General features: G+C 38.7%; 2 protein-coding genes across 15 annotated transcripts in view; one reads left to right on the top strand and one right to left on the bottom strand.

The window, feature by feature from the left end:
* The window catches only part of LOC106094039 (molybdopterin synthase catalytic subunit-like), a 515,852-nt gene that overhangs the window by 265,319 nt on the left and 228,083 nt on the right, over positions 1-22,450 (bottom strand). The window lies entirely within an intron of this gene.
* The window catches only part of LOC106089369 (ELKS/Rab6-interacting/CAST family member 1), a 289,868-nt gene that overhangs the window by 82,166 nt on the left and 185,252 nt on the right, over positions 1-22,450 (top strand). For 13 of the 14 annotated variants that reach the window (XM_059370218.1, XM_059370205.1, XM_059370204.1 and 10 more), the window contains exon 9: positions 7,029-7,087. In XM_059370218.1, the coding sequence (XP_059226201.1) occupies positions 7,029-7,087 (59 nt within the window). The remainder of the gene's footprint in view (positions 1-7,028; positions 7,088-22,450) is intronic. The other variant, XM_059370207.1, reaches the window with a different exon arrangement.

A 22,450-nucleotide genomic window follows, 5' to 3' on the forward strand; every position in this document is an offset into this window, starting at 1 on the left:
TAACATGATCTTCCAGATGGCAATACTAGGGTTCCGTCAATACAAAACTATGCCGATGGCACATCTCAGTTATCCGATCGGAAACCTCTTCCCTTCCTTCCAGGTTTCCTATCGTCGCCTCGATTGTACCGCGATGGTATGTGAGCTGCTCCCATCCTCATTGGGAGAATGGATTGAGGATGGTACCATGTATGTGGCATAAGGCGGATTAATATCCGCACCCTCCTTTCAACGTAACCCAAACTAAAATAAAAACCATAAAAACGCACAAAATGGGCACATTAGCCAATCACGGATATATGGGACTCGGTTTGGTTGTTCCGTATAGACTAAAAAAAGGCAGAACTGATTTTCTCGAAATTTTCGCATATTGTGTATGTTGGTCTGGAAGGAAACATAGGCTATATAATTTTTCGGTATCGGAAGGGGGACGGACCCTCCCCCTTAAGCCAAAAATACAATCCAAACTCAAAAGTGAACCGATCGGGACAATATAGGTATCAAATGCAAGGTATTGGAGACCAGAAAACGAATAAGGTATTAAAATTTGGGTTCAAGTACCCAGCGGCCGCTCGCAACCCCAAAACTCCTCTAGACAGATATATTGGACATTCATTTCAAAATGGGACTCAAATGAAAAGTATTAGGCAGTAGATTAGGTCCAACCATGGCTATATGGGATTCGAATGAAGGGTATTGGGGAGTAGATTACGAATATGACATAATAGGTCAAATGGGTTATTTGACCTATTATGACAATATAAGAGTCAAATGAAAGGTATTTGAGAGTAGAAAATGAATTTGATGTCCCATTTTGGAGCCAAGTGTTTTGGGGTATGCCCTAAAGCACCCCCTTAACTGAACTTCATTTGCGTTGGGAATAAAAAACGAAATTGATATGTATTTTCAGTGCAAAGTGCCGGTGGCCGCCCCAGCCCCAAAACACCCCTCAAACGGTTCATATATACCGGCCATGGCGAAATGGGGCTCAAATTAAAGGGATTTTGAAGTGCAGCACGAATTTGATATCCATATTTAAGTCTAAATGTCTGAGATGCCTCCCCTAATGAGAACATTACCACCAGGAACCGAGAAGGGGCAAATTGTCACACATCAAGGAGTGCTTTCCGTTTCAAGATTAAACTCAATGATAAGGGACCTTTTATTGTAGCCGAGTTTGAATGGCGTCCCGCAGTGCGACACCTCTTTGGGGAAAATTTTTAAATGACCATGCATGGCATTGTACCTCGCAAATGTCGCCAACATTAAGAGGGGATAAACACCGCTTTGTCCGATGTTCTCGCCAGAATTCGAACGCGTTCAGCGTCATAGGCTACAATGGCACGAATTCGATATCCTCATTCAGGGCAAAGTGTCTCCACCCTAAAAAGATATTAGAGAATTAAAAGGCGCAGCGGAGCGGGCCCGGTTCGTCTAGTTTTCGATATAAATTAAATGTGTCTTAATTTTTACAAAATTTTCTATAGAAATAAAATTTTTGTGGAATTTTGACAAAATGTCTTGCAAATTTTTTGCTTTGTATTGTAAGAACCCCTCCATTATTTATCACCCCTATCTTAGCCTTACACGTTTTCAAATTGAAAAATAATATCACAAAGTGTAAAAAATCTCTCTGAGGACCAACCACTTTTACCACTTTTTCTTTGGCCAGAAACAAGGGGGCTTCCCGTGTTGCCCATCAATTTTGTAGTGTTGGTTTGCTTACTTTGTTTGATTGCTGGTAGCTATTATTGGGTCTTGTTTCTTTATTGAACATGTTATTTATTAAATGTCCGTCTGTCCGTCCGTCTGTCCATCCATTGCCTGGCAGTCCGTCTGTGTGTCTATTTGTTTGTCCATTGGCTTGTCCAAGTGCATGGAGGAGAAACACAAATAGAAATTCATTGAGGTTAGCATTAATGTTTGCCCAAGTTTCATAAGAGTCTCCAACATTGGCCTCAACAACAAGCCACCGCAAACAAATAAACAAATAAATACGAAAAAAAAAAATATGTATGAAAGTATATGTGCAGCGTTGTTCGTATATCGAAGAAATAAAAATAAAAATTATTATATCAAAGCGAATGATGTATGACTATAGCTGCAACATTGAGTGGCAATCAACGCAGCACCAGCACCGGCAGCAGCAGTGAGGCAAGAGACAGACTGGCAGCAAGGCAACCAGTCATCCATCAGGCCCCTTTCTAAGCAGCAGGAGGTTAAAAATGACGATGATGATCAAGGATATTGACATTGAAAGGGGGGGGGAGGCCAACTACTAAAGACGCTCAGTCTTCCCCAAGCAAATAACGCGTATATAACAGCCTTGCGAGGTGGTGGTTAGGTTGCGAGGCTGAATAGTTCGATTTGTAGAAGAGGGAAACCCAACCAACCAACACTTTCAAAAGTTGGCAGACTTGAAGGCAAACTTTTGTCAAGTTGACTTTCTTTGGCTGCATCATTTTGTTAAATTATTGGATGACAAATTAAAAAAAAATCTCATGAAAAATGATTACAAAAGTTTAATAATGCAACGTTTTTTTGGACAGTCATACAGCAGAGACTTTAAAATGCTTCAAGTTGAAATTGCAACTGAATGACATGCTCCCCTATACACAATTTTCAATTTAAGCGAAATTGTGTACAACCCTTATGGTCACAGAAAAACACAAAATTGGTATAAAACTTTGAGATCAATTAACCCGAAGGGAGACTTCACCCCAAAACCCACCCAAATGGTTATGTTTATCGAATGGGACAATATGGCTATCAAATAAAAGATATTTAAGAGTAATACAAATGAGTATAAGAGTAATATCAGTTTATATACCGATTCGAATCATATTTGGCACAGATATTGGAAGTCTTTGTGCCACATTTTAGCCATATCGGATGAAAATTGAGGTTTCTAGGGGCTCAAGAAGTCAAGATCCGGGATCGGTTTATATGGGGGCTATATCAATATATGAACCGTATATTGGCCCATTTACAATCCCAACTAATAGGAAGTGTTTGTGCACATGGGTAAATTGACTCAATATCAATATGAACATATATAAATTGTTAGGTCTCAGACCAATATTTTGATGTGTTACAAACGGAATGATGTAACACAGATTGCAGTTCCCCTGGAATGTGTATGGTAGTTCCTAGATACGTAATCTCGTCTGCTCTACAAGTCCCTGGGATATACCTGTGGCCCGACAACCAGAACAGGTGTATTTTGAACTGTTTGACATTTCGTTGAGAGATCTGCGGCAGTTGAGGGCGGTTTTTAAAGTCAGAAATGTGTTCTCCAGGAATTTAATGGCTGCCTGGTACAGTACTTTGTATCAAAAAGCGGCTCAGGTAGTGTGTAATCCACACTACCTGGAACATCGGACATTGTATTAAGGACAACACAGTGTCCGTAGCTGCCACATGAGCTTCACAGTAGTGGCTGCAGCAATTTGCCTGCTCACAATTTCCAGAGGCATAACGTGCAGCATTAAATTCATTGCACCAGATGGCGTAGTCCTAAGTGCGGTTGTAATGCCCAAACAAGGCATCCTTTGGATCCGGTTGACTTTTCAATAGTAGGTGGACTTTTGAAGGGCCGACCACCAGACCAAAACACCATATAGCATTATAGGTCTAAAAGCAATGCATGACGAGAGGCCTAAGCCCCCAACTGTTGCCAACGAATATCTTGCAAGTACATAGGGCAATAGTTGCCTTTCCAAAATGTTGGATATGAAGTTCAATTTCCTGTCCAGCAAAACATCCAGGTATTTTGGGCTTTCTGTAAATGGAACATTCTCTCCTCCCAGGAGCAGGTAATACCATCGCGGTATAATTGAGGCGACAATAAGAAACCTGGAAGGAGTGGAATGAGATGACACTTGTGGTATAGCCATCTGGAAGATCATGTTGTACGGGTGGACTAACGCTAAAAAACAGAGTGGGCCTGGGGTTCTACATTGAGAACCTAGAGATAGAGATCTGTTTTAGACTGCCTGACCATAATACGGTCCTGCAGGCGAAGATCAGGCCTATCACGGAATGCGTGAAGTGGTGTGAGGTTTGTGGACAGTAAACTGACCATAAGGGCAATAACAACCAGGACGGTAATATCAAGAATAGTCTTGGAATGTAAGAAGAAGATTAACGCCTTCTCTGAGAATGGCACAATCCGCATCGTTTGGGTGCCGGGTGGTCGAACGCGAAAGCGACGTTACATTTAGATATCAGGACGTTAGTAAAGCTTTCGGTATAATAACAGGACAGATAGGACTACGAGCTCACTTATTATGCAGAAAAAGGTAAGCAAGTGATAGCAAGTGTAGGGCATGGTGGTTGGTGTGTGTTGCGATCTCTGGCTTTCCTTTTCCATTTGCAAAGAAAATCTCCCATCATTGAGCTCGTCTCGATAGAGAAACAAAGAAGAATTCTACAATTTTATGAGCTTCGACCTAACAGGCAAGAAACTTGAAAATGATTTTTTTTCTGTGTAGTCTGCGACCCCATAAGGCGTATATATTCTTCATCGTCTGCTATTCTCAGTCGATCTAGCCATGTTCTTTCGTCTGTCCGTTTATCTACAGAAATCGGGATTAAGGTCGAAAGAATAAAGCTAGCCACTTGAAAATTTACAAAATACTTCTTATGTAAACAAGATTGATTCCGCAAGCTCCATTTCAATAAATTATATCAGGTTATAAATGGATTTCAACCGTACCTTGCACAGTTGTTGAAAGCCATAAAAAAACATTTCATGCTCAATTTCAGTCAAATCGGACAAAAATTGCGCCTTTCAGGAGCTCAAGAAGTCAAATCCGGAGATCTGCTTTTAAGAGAGCTATATCAGGTTATAGACTGATTCGGACCGTACTTGGTACAGTTGTTGAAAGTCATATCAGAACACAACTTGCAAAATTTCAGCCAAATTGGAAAATATTGAGGCTTGTAAACTCAAGAAGTCAAATCGGCAGATCGGCTTATATGGGAGCTATATTATGTTATAGACCGATTTGGACCGTACATGGCACAGTTGTTGAAAGTCATAACAGAAAACTACATTCAGCCAAATCGGAAAACAATTGCGGCTTCCAGGGGCTAAAGAAGTCAAATCAGGAAATTGATTTAAGTGGGAGCTACATCTAAATCTGAACAGATATGACCAAAATCTAAATCTAAATCTAAATAAAATTGTCGGACCAAGTGTTAGGGGGACCACCCCAACCCCGAAAACACCCCTAAATCGGTCATATTTACCGATCATGGCAATATGGGACTCAAATGAAAGGTATTTGCGAGTAGAATACGAATCTAAAATCCAAATGTAGGATCACGTTTCCGGGGGTCCACCCCTTCCCCAAAGCACCCCCCAAAAAAAGGACTTATTTACTGTCCATGGCAATATGGGGCTTAAATAAAATGTATTTGAGTGAAGAATACGAATATCATATCCAAATATGGGACCTCTTCCTAAAAACTTCCCCCAAAGGGTACAAATTTACGACCATAGCCACATGGGGCTCAAATAAAAGGTTTTTGGGAGTAAAACAAGAATCTGATATCAATATTCGGGAAAAGTGTCTATGAGGCCACCCCAACCCCACAACACCACCCAAATAGGAAGTATTTGCTGACTATTGCAGTATGAGGCTCAAATAAGAGGGTTTTTAGAGTAGAACACGAATCCGATATATATTTTCAAGGTCAACTCACTGAGTGGCCGCCCACTCAGTGAGTTGGCCTTAGTGATTGGGGGACCACCCCAATCACCAAAACACCCCTAAATCCGTCATATTTACCGACCATGTCAACGTGGAGCTTAAATGAAAGGTATTGGGGGGTAGAGCAAGAATTGATACCCATTTCCGGGACCAATTTTTTGACCAAAATACCTCACAAACAGCAATTTTTTAGCGACCATCGCAATATGTGGCTCAAATGAAAGGTATTTGGGAGTATAATACGCATGGGTTCGAATCCTGGCGAGACCATCAGAAAAAATTTTCAGCGGTGGTTTTCCCCTCCTAATGCTGGCAACAATTGTGAGGTACTATGCCATGTAAAACTTCTCTCCAAAGAGGTGTCGCACTGCGCCACGCCGTTCGGACTCGGCTATAAAAAGGAGGCCCCTTATCATTGAGTTTAAACTTGACACGGACTGCACTCAGTGATAAGTGAGAAGTTTGCCCCTGTTCCTTAGTGGAATGTTCATGGGCAAAATTGGGGCAATACGAATTTGATATTCAAACGTAGGACCGTGTATTTAGGGCATCACCCCTTCTCCAAAAAACCCCCTAAAGGATAGAAATTTTTCGACCATGCCAATATGTGGCTCAAATGAAAGGTATTTGAGATTAGAAAAACAAATTTGACACCCTATTTAGGGGGATGCCTCATCGTGTAAACTCCCCTAAACTAATGGCAGTAAGGGGTTTAAATAAATGGTATTTGAAAGAAGAGCACGATGTTGATATTTTTTTTCAGTGTCAATTATCTGGGGGCCCACCTAACCCCCGAAAATATCCCTAAATGAAATATCATGAGAATATCGGGCTGATTCAGATTAAGATTACTTATTCAGATTACTTATATTGTTAAACTGTTAGTCAAGCGATATACTATTTTCGTAGCATGGTATTTCACTAAAAGCTCTTTAATTGTCGAATATAAATATTCCAAGGAAACTTTTGTTCCATAAAAATAAAATAAGGCGCAGAGGAGTGGGCCCGGGTCAGCTAGTAGGCTATAAAAAAGATGACTCTTATCATTCTTAATGAAATGTTTGTGGGAAATCTTATGTATGAATTTTTTCAATATATTTCTAATCATAAGTCAAACATTTCATTCATACCATATAAGATTTTATGCAACTTAAAATGTAGGAATACTCTTGATTAAAGTCATACCAATGTTTAGTAACAAACAATTTACGGTTTTACTGTCATTTTTTTCAATTTCTTATACGATGCACTTCCTGGCTTTCATTACTTGAATGGCAAATGAAATGGAAACTAAAATTCCATCACGACAAGCAGGCAAAGAGGAAGAACGACAAATGTTCCAACAAATGCAAGCCATGGCTCAGAAACAGGTAAATTATTTACAGTTTTCCGTATTATTATTATAAGTATTTGTATATGTATTTGTATTTGTATTTGCTTTTCTTCTCTCTCATAACATAAGAGAAAATCTCAACAGAAAGAATAATAAGAAAGAACAAAACCAGAAGAAGAAAAAAAACATTGAATCAAATTGAATAGACAACAAAAAAAAAGTAATCTCCAAATTAATTTTCTGCCAAAAGACAAGAAAAACAGGAGAATAACTTAAAGTAAAGAAAAAAAAAAGAAAATCAAACAAAAACCTCTTTACACAAATTAGCAAAAATTTCTCATCATTTCTTTCCATGTGTTTTACTAAAATACGTTTTTTTGCCTTGGTTGATTTCAAATTTAGTTTCGGTGTTTTAACGCTTTTTGGTTGATTTTAAATTCCATTTGTTGGACGGCCGAAAAAAGGAGTCCACAACGAAAAACAAAATAGTATAAACATAATTAAGAAAACAATGAAAATGTATTTCACTAATTACTAGCAGCGCATATTTGCATACTGATTGTTTAGTTTTGTGTTTTTTTTTTTTGTTTTCTTAGTTTTGTTTCATTTTATTTCGAAATAAAGTTTCAGTTTCCACACAAATTCGTTATGTTTTTTAGTGCCATTTCACATATTCAGTCACCTTATTTTTTTTGGATTATAACAGTTAGAAAATATAATCATCACATGCCAAGAAATTATAAATAATAATTTTCATTTGTTTTATGTGACGAAAACAAAACAAAACAGTAAACGAAAACATAAACACAGCAAGGAAAAAATAAAGAAGTGAATGAGCAACATAGAAATCATTACTTCATAAGTTCTTTTCGTTTTCCTTTGCCTACTATTCCCCATCACGCCACATAGACAGTCATATGTTCCACATATACAACCTTCAATACTGTACTCAACCACCCGCATTAACTGGATTTCTCAAAATCGTCTAAACACTTTATACATAAACCCCCAAAAAAAATCCACTAACTAAACTAAGGCTACCCTTCCCCCTCCAACCAACTACAAAGTCTCAAACACTCCCCTTTGTTTACTAACCCACACTAATGCTAAATACCTAACCTTACCTACTTACTGTTACTATTGTCCAATAGTGTGTTGTAGTCCTGAAAATGAAGTGAAATTCTTGACGATTAGTTCACATAGTTGGTATTTGTTTTTGTTGTTCCTTTTTTTGACCTTTTCCTTTTGTGTTGTACTTTTTCCCCTTTATACTCCTAATTTTCATGCCTTTGATTTAATTTCAGTTTTTGTTTCTTTCCAAAAACAAGAGAGTAGCAGGCGTGAGAGAGAGAGAGGGGTATGATTTGCTCGAGGTTAAAACGGAATACAAATTTGCCTCTTTTTTGGCTTGGTATTCGATTTAGTTCCGTTTCCGCAGCCTTTTAACGCTTTACCTGATTTATGATCAAAATTTATGCCCCTTCATGTACATATTTAAGGGTCAGTTGTGAGTTCATTGTTTGTTTCGTTATTTATTCATTTCATTCATTTGTTGTATTGTGGTGGTATAACATTGTTTTTTTTTTTTTTTGGTTTTGAAAATTTGGCGCTAATTTCTATAACAAATATACATACACTACACTAATCAACATAAAACAAGTGTAAAGTGTAATTAAATAAAAATAATTATACTAAATTACTAAAGACATTAGTTATGCTTATTCACTGCTAATAAACCAAAAAAATCTAAAGTGGGAAAACCAAAGGAATAGAAACAAGTAAAAGCTTGCAAAGTTCGGACGTGCCGAATCTTATATACCCTCCACCATGGATCGCATTTGTCGAGTTCTTTTCCCGGTATCTTATTTTTGGTAAACAAAGGATAAAAGAAAAACCAGTAAGGAAGGGCAAAAGTCGAGCGGTGCCGACTGCATAATACCCTACACCTATACTTTGAGTACAATGTGGGAGATATATTCTATTCTGAACCAATTTTGATGGACCACGGCGAGCAAAAATATGTTCAAACTGTAATAACAACGGCTGACAAATGACAACATTATTGCAAATTAACCAAAATCTGACGAACATATATATCGAAGCTATATCTAATTCTGAACCGATTTCGAGCAAATTTCTCAGATAATGTGGTAGTTGTCGAGGAAAACGTTGTGCAAAATTTTGGCAAGATTGGGCAAACAATGCGCTTGGGTTGAAAACCTGGCGATATACATGTATGACAGCTATATCTAAATCAGGGCCGATTTCTATGAAATTCACCAGAGAGAGAGAGAGAGAGAGAGAGAGAGAGGGAGAGGGAGATAGACAGTCATAAGAAAATCCCTCCTGCAAAATTTGGAGCGAATTGGTTAAACAATGAGCACTTTCTTGCAATATTTCTCAAAATCGGACGAACATATATATGGAAGCTATATCTAATTCTGAATCGATTTCGAGCAAATTTCTCAGATAATGTGGTAGTTGTCGAGGAAAGCGTTGTGAAAAATTTTGGCAAGATTGGTCAAACAATGCGCTCGGGTTGAAAATCTGGCGATATACATATATAACACCTATATCTAAACCTGGGCCGATTTCTCTGAAATTCATCAGAGAGAGAGAGAGATAGAGAGAGACATAGAGGAGAGACAGAGACAGACAGAGAGAGAGAGACAGAGAGAGAGGGAGAGAGAGTAATAAGAAAAAGAGAGAGAAATAAGAAAATCAGCACTTGCAATTTTTCTCAAAATCGGATGAACACATATATGGAAGCCATACCTAAATCTGAAACGATTTTGAGCAAACTTCTCAGATACTGTGACAGTCGTCGTGGAAAGCGTTTTGCTAAATTTTGGCAAGATGGGTCAATAAATGCGCTTGCTGTGACTCTAGAAGTTAAAATCGGGCGATATATATATATATATATGAAATCTATATCTAAATCTGAACCGATTCCCATGAAGTTCACCAGTAATGTCGAGAGTCATAAGAAAATCCTTCCTGCGGAATTTCGAAAGAATCGGTTAACAAAACACCATTGCAATGCAATATTACTGCAAATCGGACGAACATTTATATGGGAGCTATATCCAAATCTGAACTGATTTCGAGCAAACTTCTCAGATACTGTGGCAGTGGTCGGGGAAGGCGTTTTGCAAAATTTTGGCAAGTTGGGTCAATAAATGCGCTTGCTGTGACTCTAGAAGTTGAAATCAGGCGATATATATATGACAGCTATATCTAAATCTGGGCCGATTTCCTTGAGAGAGAGAGAGAGTCATAAGAAATTCCTTCCTGCCGAATTTCGAAAGAATTGGTTAACAAAAGACCATTTTATTGCATTATTACTGAAAATCGGGCAAACATATATATGGGAGCTATATGCAAATCTGAACCAATTTTTTTCAATTTCAATAGGCTTTGTCTCTAGACCAAAAAACACGCCTGTACCAAATTTTACTACGATCGGATGATCACTGCGACCTGTACTTTGTACACAAATTAACATGGACAGACAGACAGACGGACAGACAGGTTATAGCTAAATCGAATCAGAAAGTGATTCTGAGTCGATCGGTATACTTATCAATGGGTCTATCTCTCTTCCTTCTGGGTGTTACGAACAAATGCACTTAGTTATAATACCCTGTACCACAGTAGTGGTGTAGGATTTAAAAACTGCTATCCTATTAAAGCTATATTACCTTTTTGGTCCGATTCGGCCCATAATTGAATTGAATATTGAATATTGAAGACCATATAAGAAGTCATTGTGTAAAATTGCAGCCAATTCCAATAAGAATTGCGCCCTTTAGGGACTCAAGAAGTAAAATAGGGAGCTTAGTTTATATGGGAGCTGTATCAGGCTATAGACTGACTCAGACCATATATGACAAGTATATTGAAGGTCTTGGGGGAAGCCATTGTACAAAATTTCAGCCAAATTGGATAATAAATGCGCGCTCTAGAGGATCAAGAACTTAAGATCCCAGATCGGTTTATATGGCAGCTATATCAGTTTATGAAGCAATTTAAACCATATTTGGCATAGTTGTTGGAAGTCAAAACAAAACACTTAATGCTAAATTTCGGTCAAATCGGTTAAAAATTGCGCCCTCTAGTGGCTTAAGAAGTCAAGATTCAAGATCGGTTTATATGGCAGCTATATCAGGTTATGAACCGATTTGAACCATACTTAGCACAATAGTTGGAAGTCAGAACGAAACACGTCATGCAAACTTTTAGACAAATCGGATAAGAATCGCGCCCTCTAGTGGCTCAAGAGGTCAAATCGGGAGATCGGTTTATATGGGAGCTATATCAGGTTATAGACCGATTAGGACCGTACTTGGCACAGTTGTTGAAAGTTATAATAAAACACTACATGCTCAGTTTCAGCCAAATCGGACAGAAATTGCGGCATGCAAGGACTCAAGGAACTCAGAAAATTTCAGCAAAATCGTATAGGAATTACGCCCTCTAGAGGTCCAAGAAGACAAGATCCAAGATCGGTTTACATGGCAGCTATATTAAAACATGGACCGATATGGCCTATTTACAATCCCAACCGACCTGTACTAATAAGAATTATTTGAGCAAAATTTCAAGCGTTAGCTTTACTCTTTTGAAAGTTAGCGTGCTTTCGACAGATAGAGAGACGGACGGACATGGCTAGATCGATTTAAAGTGCTATGACGATAAAGAATATTTATACTTTATGGGATCATAGACACATATTTCGAGGAGTTACAAACAGAATGCCCCCCTGTGACGTGCCCTGTTCCATTTCCTCCCTTATATTTACGTCATGGGACCCACAATTTATCGATCTGTTCCGTAGCATATGGTTTATCTAATCTCTAAGGACGCGGTCTACCCGCTACTGGTCTAAGGATTGGATCAATGTGTCGCTCCGCACATTGTTAAAAGCCCCCTCGTTATCAATGCATACCGGTTATGTGTACGTCTCGGCATCAAGGATTCTTCTATTTTATGTGACGAAATTCTTCTCTCAGAATAACGAAATTAGTATATCTCCATTCTATGAAAAACAAAACCTTTATTTTTTGAAAAAGTTCATAAAAGCTTGAGAGGAGTTATTTCATCGCTATTACCCAAAAAAACAACACCAGCATTTTTCTATCAAACATTTAATACACATTTGGTAATAATGAAAAGTACAACAAAAAAAAAATCATCAAATGAAGAGAAAAAAAAATTTTTTTTTTGTTTTAAATTTGATTAAACTAAATTTTCCTAACAAATGTTTATATAGAATGTTTATTAAAATAACAAAATAACTAAAATTTCGTCTTTAGAATAAATTCAACTGCAATTTCAAAAAAATATTTTCTTTACAGAAAATATCAATGAAAATTTATCTTAAAGAAAATTAATTTTACTGACAATGTGTCTTTAGAGAAAATTTTACTGAAATTGAAAAAATTTTAGTAAATTTTTTTCTAAAACCAAGAAAATTTTACTGAAGTTTTGTCTTTGGAAAAACTTGTACTTAAATTTTGTCAATTTCAGTAAAATTTTCTTTAAGGACAATATTCGTTTCGTTTGTTTCTCTTTCGGGATGGGCCTAATGATCGACCAATTAGGCACCACCACTGAGGCACAGGGTATTAAAGATTAGGTTAAGTTACGTTGAAAAGAGGGTGCAGATATTAATCCGCCCCTTGCATGCACCTAAGCCAGTATTCGGCTTGTTGTAAGTCCTAAATGCTATAAAGTAACCTCGAAACAAATCTTTGTTAGGAATTCCGTGCTACTTAAAAAATCTTTTATTGTTTTCCATACAACTCCCCTAAGTTAGTTCACGTCTGGTCAAGTCTGCGAACCTTTTCCCAATATATCGAATCTCCCTGTAATCCAGGGTTTTTCTTGGGCTGATGTCTTTTCTCGAAGAGGTAAACTACCTTTGAAAGACCCCACTAGTGCAGTCGTAATCCTGTTGATATTGTCGTCTATGTCTTCTATGCCCAAGTCTATCTTGCCGAAGTCTTCTTCTGAAAAGTCTTCTGAATATCGTCCAGTAGATTTTCCGAGCATGTTGTCATATCTTAAATCTTCTCCTTAGTCCTATTAAAAAAGTATCAACATTAAGTGTTATTAGGTCGTTAGTATTCAAGAATTCTGCCAGGGCCTAACTCTCCTTATTAATGTTGGCACTACCCCACAAAATGTAGCAAGAGTTCGCATCACACGCTATTAATACCTCAATTCCTGTCTGTTTTGCCTTCTTCACCAGCCGTTGCAGCACGGACTTGGGTGGCGTTGTTGGAGAGTCGAAAGGCAGATAAAGTGATGCCAGGTATGCTCCATCATCTCCTCGTCTCATGACTGTTGCATCCGACGTTGACAACTCTGGGACCCTGTTCGTTAGGCTGTGTTGAGTCTCTCGCCCCTGCACCGCCTCATGTTTTAATATTAGGATCTTTGCTTGTCCTGTCCTTCCCATTATTGGGACAGTCGGCGATGGTCTTGTCGTCAGCCTCCCATTTGTTAGGCGGTTTGGAGTCACTTGCCAATACACGGCATTATATCTCTATATGAGGATCTTTGGAGGATCTTCTCAATCTTGAAATTGACAGCCTAGGACCCGTAGTGCGCCATGCCTATAGTCTTAGCCAAACTAGTCACGGAGGCTTGATCAATGCCCACCACAAGTTTTTTCACCCCTCTTCTCCCTGTAGAAGACCTCCTATTTCTCTGCGATCAAACCTTGGTTTTGCTTGCCTAAGAATGCTAACATGCATTCCATCACGAATTCGCAGGCCCATCCCTTGATGAAGACCTTTGCCTTTGGAGCTGGGGGATGTCCATCTTTCTCTCCAGGTCAAGTTTTGCGCCCTCCCAAGGAATGTGGATACTTCCAACAAGCTGTTTGAAAGTGTCAATACATTCTACTGACGCAAAGCGCAGCGTAAAGATGTCTCCTGTATACTTGTATGGGTGAATCCTCTTCAGAGTTCCACACATGTTCGAATATCCGGTAATTAATGAGATCCTCTATTTGACACTGATGATCTGATGGAGTCCTGCCGGATGCCCTACCGATATTGATGACTGCGTAAGTTAGCCCATCTTTGTTATGCCTCCTTTGGCATAAGAAAACGGCTCCTTACATTTTTCAGCTACAATCTTCCCTTTCCGTGATGTGTCGTCCTTTTGGAAGTCATAGTCCTCCATGAAGACTCAAGGGCCGTGCGCGCTTCATTCGTTTCTGTTCCAACTTTGTTTCCCTCCGCCGGACACGGTCTGGTGTCTCCATTGCGGGAAGGCTGGCTTGGTCGTCCCATAGTAGTTGAAAGCGGGGAGCTCTTTTTCTTCTTCAGCATCTTAGCAGTGTTATACTCTTCGAGAGATCTGATTCTCTGATGTCACTTCTATTCCTTCCCGCACACTGCACTTTCGCGTATTGCGCTGCCAGTGCATACTCCTCTTCCTCCTTCGTCGTGCCTCGGATTGCTTTCTCGGTCTTCTTGTGAGCTTAGCGAAGCCGACTCTCACTTCTGCCGTCATCTCGCTGTCCTCATCTCTCGATTCGGCTGCTATGAATGTTACATTGACAGTGTCGATGTCTGAATCGTAAACACCACCTTTACTTAAAGGCTGGGGACAAACTGTGCATTCCACTGGTTTCCTTCCTTTTAATCAGTCTAACGACTGGTTGTACGCTTGAAGCAATACTCACACCTATAGGAGGGGCGGATAACATGCTATTGTCTGATGCCATCACCTGAGTAGTTGGGACTTTGGAGTCCATTTTGAGCATATCCCTGAAAGGCTTTAGAATTTTTCGTAATAGGTACCTATTCCTATACACGGATCTTTTTCTTCGAGGAGCGATATGAAAACACCTCCGCTACAGCCAACGGTTACTTTAAAGTCCTTTACAGTAATAACTGTTCAATATTTTAGCATATTTTGAGTTGAAATAACAGATTTTGTTAGTTAAAATAGCAGACCGAGATGTGACCGATGAAGTGCCCAAGTGGAGACATATTGAAACTGAGTTCAGAAATCGGTCCCCCCGAAGGTTACCTCATATCTCCTGCTGGAAAGTTAGGTTTCTGTTTTAGAGGAATTCAAGTTAAACCTACCCAAAATGAGAGTATCATAAACATTTAAATTGCTTAACCATTCAGTGCTAATCTATTGTGATTAAATTTTCAAATCACAACAAAACAGATTAAAAGTTCTCCTTCATCGGGAAAGCAAAACAATAGAACACCACCCATACATCCTCCCTATTGAAATCTCATGCATGCAGACAATGAAACACTTTATGGACTTTATGGCTTTTGTGAATGAGAGAAATAAATTTTTCAACTCTAGAGAGTGCTTAGCTATTATTTGAAAGTGAGACTTGTTTTAGAATTTGAATTTGAATTATGAATGCACAAACACTGAATATTAATATGCAAACAAAAAGAGGGCGAAAAATCTAAAAAAATACAGCCACAGAAATGAAAAAAAGGAAAATAAATTTATATACGAATATTAGTCTGTGTATGGGTCTTGTGTATGTAGGTTAGTGTTAGTCATATTTTGGTAGTTATATTGAGGGTGTGGGGTTGTAGGGTGTTGTTCATAGGCCGTTATTTTTAATACCTTACGAAATTGCTCACAATTACGAGCTCTATGGCTGACTGAGGAGCTCCCGCGTCTACTTAAATGTATTACCAGCGACCATGGCATAAAACCATTCCTCGTTTTTGTTTGCTGTTCATGTTCCCCGGCACTCACACTTTGTAGGCGGCTAATTCGGTATGATTTAGTGGCAACTATTAAATGGCCAATCCTTTCAAATGTATTTCAAGTGCTACATTGTTAGAGTTTAAACAAGTAAACGCGTGCCAAGTTCGGCCGGGCCGAATCTTATATACCCTCCACTATGGATCGCATTTGTCGAGTTCTTGGCCCGATATATCTTTTAAGGCCAACAAAGGATAAAAGAAAATAATTGCTATGATATTGAAGCTATATCAAGTTATGGTCCGATTCGGACCATAATAGAATTGAATGTTGGAGACCATTGTAGAAGTCATTGTGTAAAATTTCAGCCAAATCAGAGAAGAATTGCGCCCTCTATAGGCTCAAGAAGTCAAGAATCAAGATCGGTTTATATGGCAGCTATATCAGGTTATGAGCCGATTTGAATCATACTTAGCACAGTAGTTGGAAGTCATAACGAAATACGTCATGCCAAATTTCAACCAAATCGGATAAGAATTGCGCCCTCTAGAGGCTCAAGAAGCCAAGATCTCAGATCGGTTTATATGGCAGCTATATTAGGTTATAGACCGATTTGAACCATACATAGCACAGCAGTTGGAAGTCATAGCAAAACACTTCATACCAAATTGCAGCCAAATTGAATAATAATTGTGCCCTCTAGGGCTCAAGAAGTCAAGATCCCAGATCGGTTTATAAGGCAGCTATATTAGGTTATGGATCAATTTAAACCATATTTGGCACAGTTGTTTGAATTCATAGCAAAACACTTCATGCCAAATTTCAACCAAATCGGACAAGAATTGCGCCCTCTAGAGGCTCAAGAAGTCAAGATTCAAGATCGGTTTATATGCCAGCGATATTAGTTTATGGACCGATTTAAACCATATTTGGTACAGATGTTGGAAGTCGTAACATATCATGCAAAATTTTAACTAAATCAGATAAGAATTGCGCCCTCTAGGGGCCCAAGAAGTCAAGATCCCAGATCGGTTTATATGGGAGCTATGTCAGGTAATGGACTAATTTAAACCATATTTGGCACAGTTGTTTGAAGTCATAGCAAAACACTTCATGCAAAATTTCAACCAAATTGAATAAGTATTGCGCCCTCTAGTGGCTCTAGAAGATGCAAAATCGGTTTATATGACAGCTATATCAGGTAATGGACCAATTTAAACCATATTTGGTACAGTAGTTGGAAGTCATGACAAAATACGTCATTCAAAATTTCGGATAAGAATTGCGGCCTCTAGTGGCTCTAGAAGCCAAGATCCAAGATCGGTTCATATGGCAGCAATATCAAAACATGGACCGATATGGGCCATTTACAATTTCAACCGACCTACACCTAGGAAATATTTGCGCAAAATTGCTTAGCTTTATTCCTTAGACAGTTAGCATGCTTTCGACAGACCGACAGACGGACATGGCGAGATCGATTAAAAATGTCACGACGATCAATAATATATGTACTTTATGGGGTCTTTGACGAATATTGCGAGGTGGTATACTTACCCCCATATATCCCATACCGATGATGGAGGGTATGCAAAAGTGTAAATGTAGATGAAAAAGGATCTAAATAAAAAAACCCTGCGTTGTTTTCCCCTCTGCAAATGCAAACTTTGCCCATGAACATTCCACTAACGAACAGGGGCAAACTTCTCACAAATCAATGAGTGCAGTCCGATTCAAGTTTAAGCTCAATGATAAGGGGCCTCCTTTTTATAGCCGAGTCCGAAAGGCGTGACGCATTGCGACACCTCTTTGGAGAGAAATTTTACATGGCATAGTACCTCACAAATGTTGTGAGCATTAGGAGGAAAAAACCACTGCTGAAAATTTCTTTTGATAATCTCGCCAGGATTTGAACTCAGGCGTTCAGCGTCATAAGCGGACATGCTAACCTCTGCGCTACGGTGGCCTCCTTGTTTTCCCCTCTAGTGCAGAAAACCTTGGCTGTTATATGAAGTGAAGGTTTTAAGGGCATGACAAAATAAATATGTCATTATTTTTAGTAAATGGGAGAAAAACAAACTCCAATTGTAGAAACTCCCCTAAAAACAGTCACTTTTATTTATATTCCTAACCTTGACCTATTTGTTTTGGGATTCCATCATTCACATCTTGCTAACATTTATTGCCAAAGGTCAAATCTTGTTAACATTTATTGCCAAAGTTCATGTGTAAACTGCCATTATCGTCTCCTGATTCATGTGGAGTACCAAGAGCAAATATGAATCATGAGATTTGTTTAATGGTCCAAAAGAATCCCACTTATCATTATAACACCATTAAAAAAATATTTCACTACTTGAACTTTGGCATTTATTCCCAATTGCTATTCCTGCATCAGCTTTCTTTAATGTTCTCACATATTGGGAGGGAGGGGGGGTAAAACAGAAAACAAAAAGGAAGAAACAAAAAAACAAACAAACAGCAAATATCGCATCACAGTCGTCTTTATTCTTATCATCACCATCATCATCTCAGCTCATAAATCCTAGTAACAAATACAACATCCTAACTGGCATGGGAATATTCGAAGGATAAACTGTCTTCCTGCTGCTCCTTCTTATAATCTGTCTCCCCCTCCTTTTGTGCATACAACAAAACCCAGTAGCCTGCCAGTCTATATATGCAAACAAAGTAAAAAAAGAGACATTAATATTTGTATTTTAGATAGGATTCTATGACATGTGTTTTTTTTCTTGTCGCTGTTGCTGTTGCTGTTGCTGTTGCTTTTGCATATTACGCCTTAACAGTTCAATGAAGATTCGCATAATCTCGACAATGACATAGCGAACGAACAAATGAAGGAACCCACCATCCAAGGCATACAAAAACGAACGAGTGAGCGCGCATAAGCCAGCGTAGCAATGGTAGGATGTGCCCTTTGAAATGGGAATACTCGTACAAAGATACTATGCCATGTCCTTGATAGAAGCACAAAAAAAAATCACAGAAAAAAAAACAAACATTGATAAACGCGCTATTCATTCGCGCAGCATTGAAATTAATACAAATAGAACTACAAATGAACAAAAATGCCTTTATTATACTGTTAAGGCCATACATAAGGCAGTGCTGCCTGCTTTCTCAACTAATTTTTATAGTTAAATCCTTAGTTCGCGAACAACAACAACAACAAACCCCAACCAAGGGTTGAATTGTTAGAGATTTGCTTGGTATTCTGTCGTTTATGATGCGCATCACATAAGAAATCATACATCCTGATTTTATTATTTATATCTATAATAAAATAAGAGAAAAGGTACAAAAAAAACGAATAACGGATGTTCACATAATTCATAAGGATATTGTGTACGCACGCTCTCAAGAAGGCAAAACCTGACAGTGGTACTTTATTAAAAGCCACTATTTTCATCATTGTCATCGTTCCGAACACACACACACACACAGTGGTATGATATATGTTCAGGTAAAAGAAACAAGTTTGAAGGCCATCGTAGCGCAAAGCGCATCCTTGATAAAGACCGTAGCCTTTGTATGCTGGGCGATTTCGATCCTTCCCACAAAGTCGAACTTTGCGCCCCAGAGAGTGTAGATACTTGCAACGAGCTTTCTGACGGCATCAAAACATTCCGCTGACGCAAAGCGCTGCGTTAAGATGTCCCCTCCATACTCGCAGCTCATGACCCGTATGGGTTGGACCCTTCAGAGTTCAACACATTATCGAAAACCCATTCGTTTACCAGATGCTTCACTTGGGGCCGATGATCTGATGGAATCCTACCGGATGCATTGCCAATATCGATGACTGTATAAGTCATCTCATCTCTGTTGCGCTTCGTTGCCCCTCAAGCGTAAGAGGGCTCTTCCTTACGACTATCTTCCCCTTCTGGTGTGGGTATAAAAATATGACGTTTTTAAGGGCTCGGTGTCGTTTTCTTAATCGGAGCCGAGCAATTTTCCTTGAGTCGGAGTCGAGTCAAAATTGTTCGTAGCATTGCTTTAGACACAAACTAACATTGACAGGCAGACAGAAGGATAATACAGACAGACAAACAGCTAAATCGAATCAACAAAAGATTCTGAGTCGATCGGTATACTTATCATTGGGATTAGCTCTCTTTTTTCTGGGTGTTACAAAAAAATGCACTAATCCATAATGCCCTGTACCACAAAAGTGGTCGAGGCTACGAATAGAGACTGTAGGGGCTTCCCCTGCCAAACTTTTTGAAGTTTCAAGGTGGTCCTTGTGGAAGCTTTTTTTAGAAGGCATACTGTTCTTCTATTAGAAGGCTTTGAAGCGATGTTATCAGGCCCTATTTAAGTAGGCTTTACAAGTTTTCCTACCGAGGCTACCATAGCGCAGAGGTCAGCCTATGACGCTGAGCACCTGGGTTCGGATCCTGACGATAAAATAAAAAACAAGTAAAAGTGTGTGTTCGGCCGGGCCGAATCTTATATATCCTCCACCATGGATCGCATTTGTCGAGTTCTTTTCCCGGCATCTCTTCTTAGGCAAAAAAGGATATAAGAAAAGATTTTCTATACTATTAGAGTGATATCAAGATATGGTCCGGTTTGGACCACAATTATATTATATGTTGGAGACCTGTGTAAAATGTCTGCCAATTCGAATAAGAATTTCGCCCTTTGAGGGCTCAAGAAGTAAAATAGAGCGATCGATTTATATGGGAGCTGTTTCGGGCTATAGACCGACTCAGACTATAATAAACACGTATGTTGATGGTCATGAGAGGATCCGTTGTACAAAATTTCAGGCAAATCGGATAATAATTGCGACCTGTAGAGGCTCAAGAAGTCAAGATCCCAGATCGGTTAATATGGCAGCTATATCAGGTTATGAACCGATTTGAACTATTCTTAGCACAGTTGTTGAAAGTTATAACAAAAAACCTCATGCAAAATTTCAGCTAAATCGGATAATAATTGCGACCTCTAGTGGCTCAAGAAGTCAAGACCCCAGACCGATTTATATGGCAGCTATATCAGGTTATGGACCGATTTGAACCATACTTTGCACAGTTGTTGGATATCATAACAAAATACTTCGTGCAAAAACTCATTCAAATCGGATAAGAATTACGCACTCTAGAGGCTCAAAAAGTCAAGACCCAAGATCGGTTTATATGGCAGCTATATCAAAACATGGACCGATATGGCCCATTTATAACAGAATGACGAAATTAGTTTACCCCCCATCCTATGGTGGAGGGTATAAAAATGTCAGCAGTGGCTATGCCCTCCTAATGCTGGCGACATTTATGAGGTACCATGTCATGTAAAAACTTCTCCCCAAAGAGGAGTCGCACAACGGCGCGCCGTTCGTACTCACCTATAAAAATGGGGCCCTTATCATTGAGCTTCAACTTGAATTGGATAGCACTCAGTGATGTGTGAGAAGTTTGCCTCTGTTGCTTAATAGAATGTTCATGGTCGAATTTGCATTTACTACCATTCCCACTGGGATATAGCTGCCCCAAGGACCGATTTCCCGATTTAAGGTCATGGACGCTTAAAAGCTCGTATGTAGTCAGTGTCAACAATATATGAGTATATGCGTTTGTTTGTAAAAAAAATACCACATTGCATCTCTAAGGTTTTCAACCCACACACAAACACAGCAAGCGAGAAACGGATAAGATTTTTAGTTCTCATATTCCCAAGAGTACACAGAGACTGTAAAACAACACAACAACAATCACATGCACATTCAACCAACAGATATATGCTATAAGATGAGATCCTTATGATTTATACAACGACGCAAAATGATTATGACAATGCATCAGCATCAGCCATCAGCCCTCATAAGCATCAATGTCAGGGGTTTTGATTAAACTCAAACAAATGTTTAACCTTTTCATATTGTGGTTGTTGATGGTACAACCAACAACCACATGCATGTTGTTGAATACATATGTATGAGTTTGGAAATGGAAGCAGTTTTATACAGTACCGTCCAGTAGGGCAATAAATAATTTTTATGCAATTTATGACTTGAAATATGTTAACCCTTTCTCCAGCATTTATTATTGCCAACACTGGGCAATGGCAGTCGCTTTCAATTTAACCCAAATGACCTCGGGCAGATAACAGAAACAAAGAAGATGTAACATAAAATACTAACTACAAAAAAAAAAGGTTACATCTTAATTCTCATGGGAAAACTCCGATAGAACTTTATATTTATAACAAAATACAATCAATTGATCATTCTTTATGGAGGAAGCGGCAACCAACCATAGGGATGCATATTAATGATGATCAAAGATGAAAAAAATCACAAACAATGTAAACAGCATGTATAAACTTGAATTTATTGTGAGTAGGTAAATGCCGCATAATGCATTAGGAGAATTGTTAATGAGATTTGATGGAACTGCTGGCCTTAAAGTTATTCTTGTTAAAGGATCTTTCAATTTGATGTAAAATTTTATTTAGGATGTTTTTATGTGATACTAGCTGACCCGGGCCCGCTCCGCTTCGCCTTATTTTACTTTAAATGGAACAAAAGCATCCTTGGAATATTTATTTTCGACAATTAAAGATCTTTTAGTGAAATACCATGCTAACTTGACTAACAGTTTAAAAATTTAAGTGCCTTTATCTGAATCCCATATGATCTTTATTGGTCTACGAATTTAAATTTGGGTGTAAGGTG

This window comes from Stomoxys calcitrans, chromosome 5 (genome assembly GCF_963082655.1).
Source record: "Stomoxys calcitrans chromosome 5, idStoCalc2.1, whole genome shotgun sequence".
Lineage (NCBI taxonomy): Eukaryota > Metazoa > Arthropoda > Insecta > Diptera > Muscidae > Stomoxys > Stomoxys calcitrans.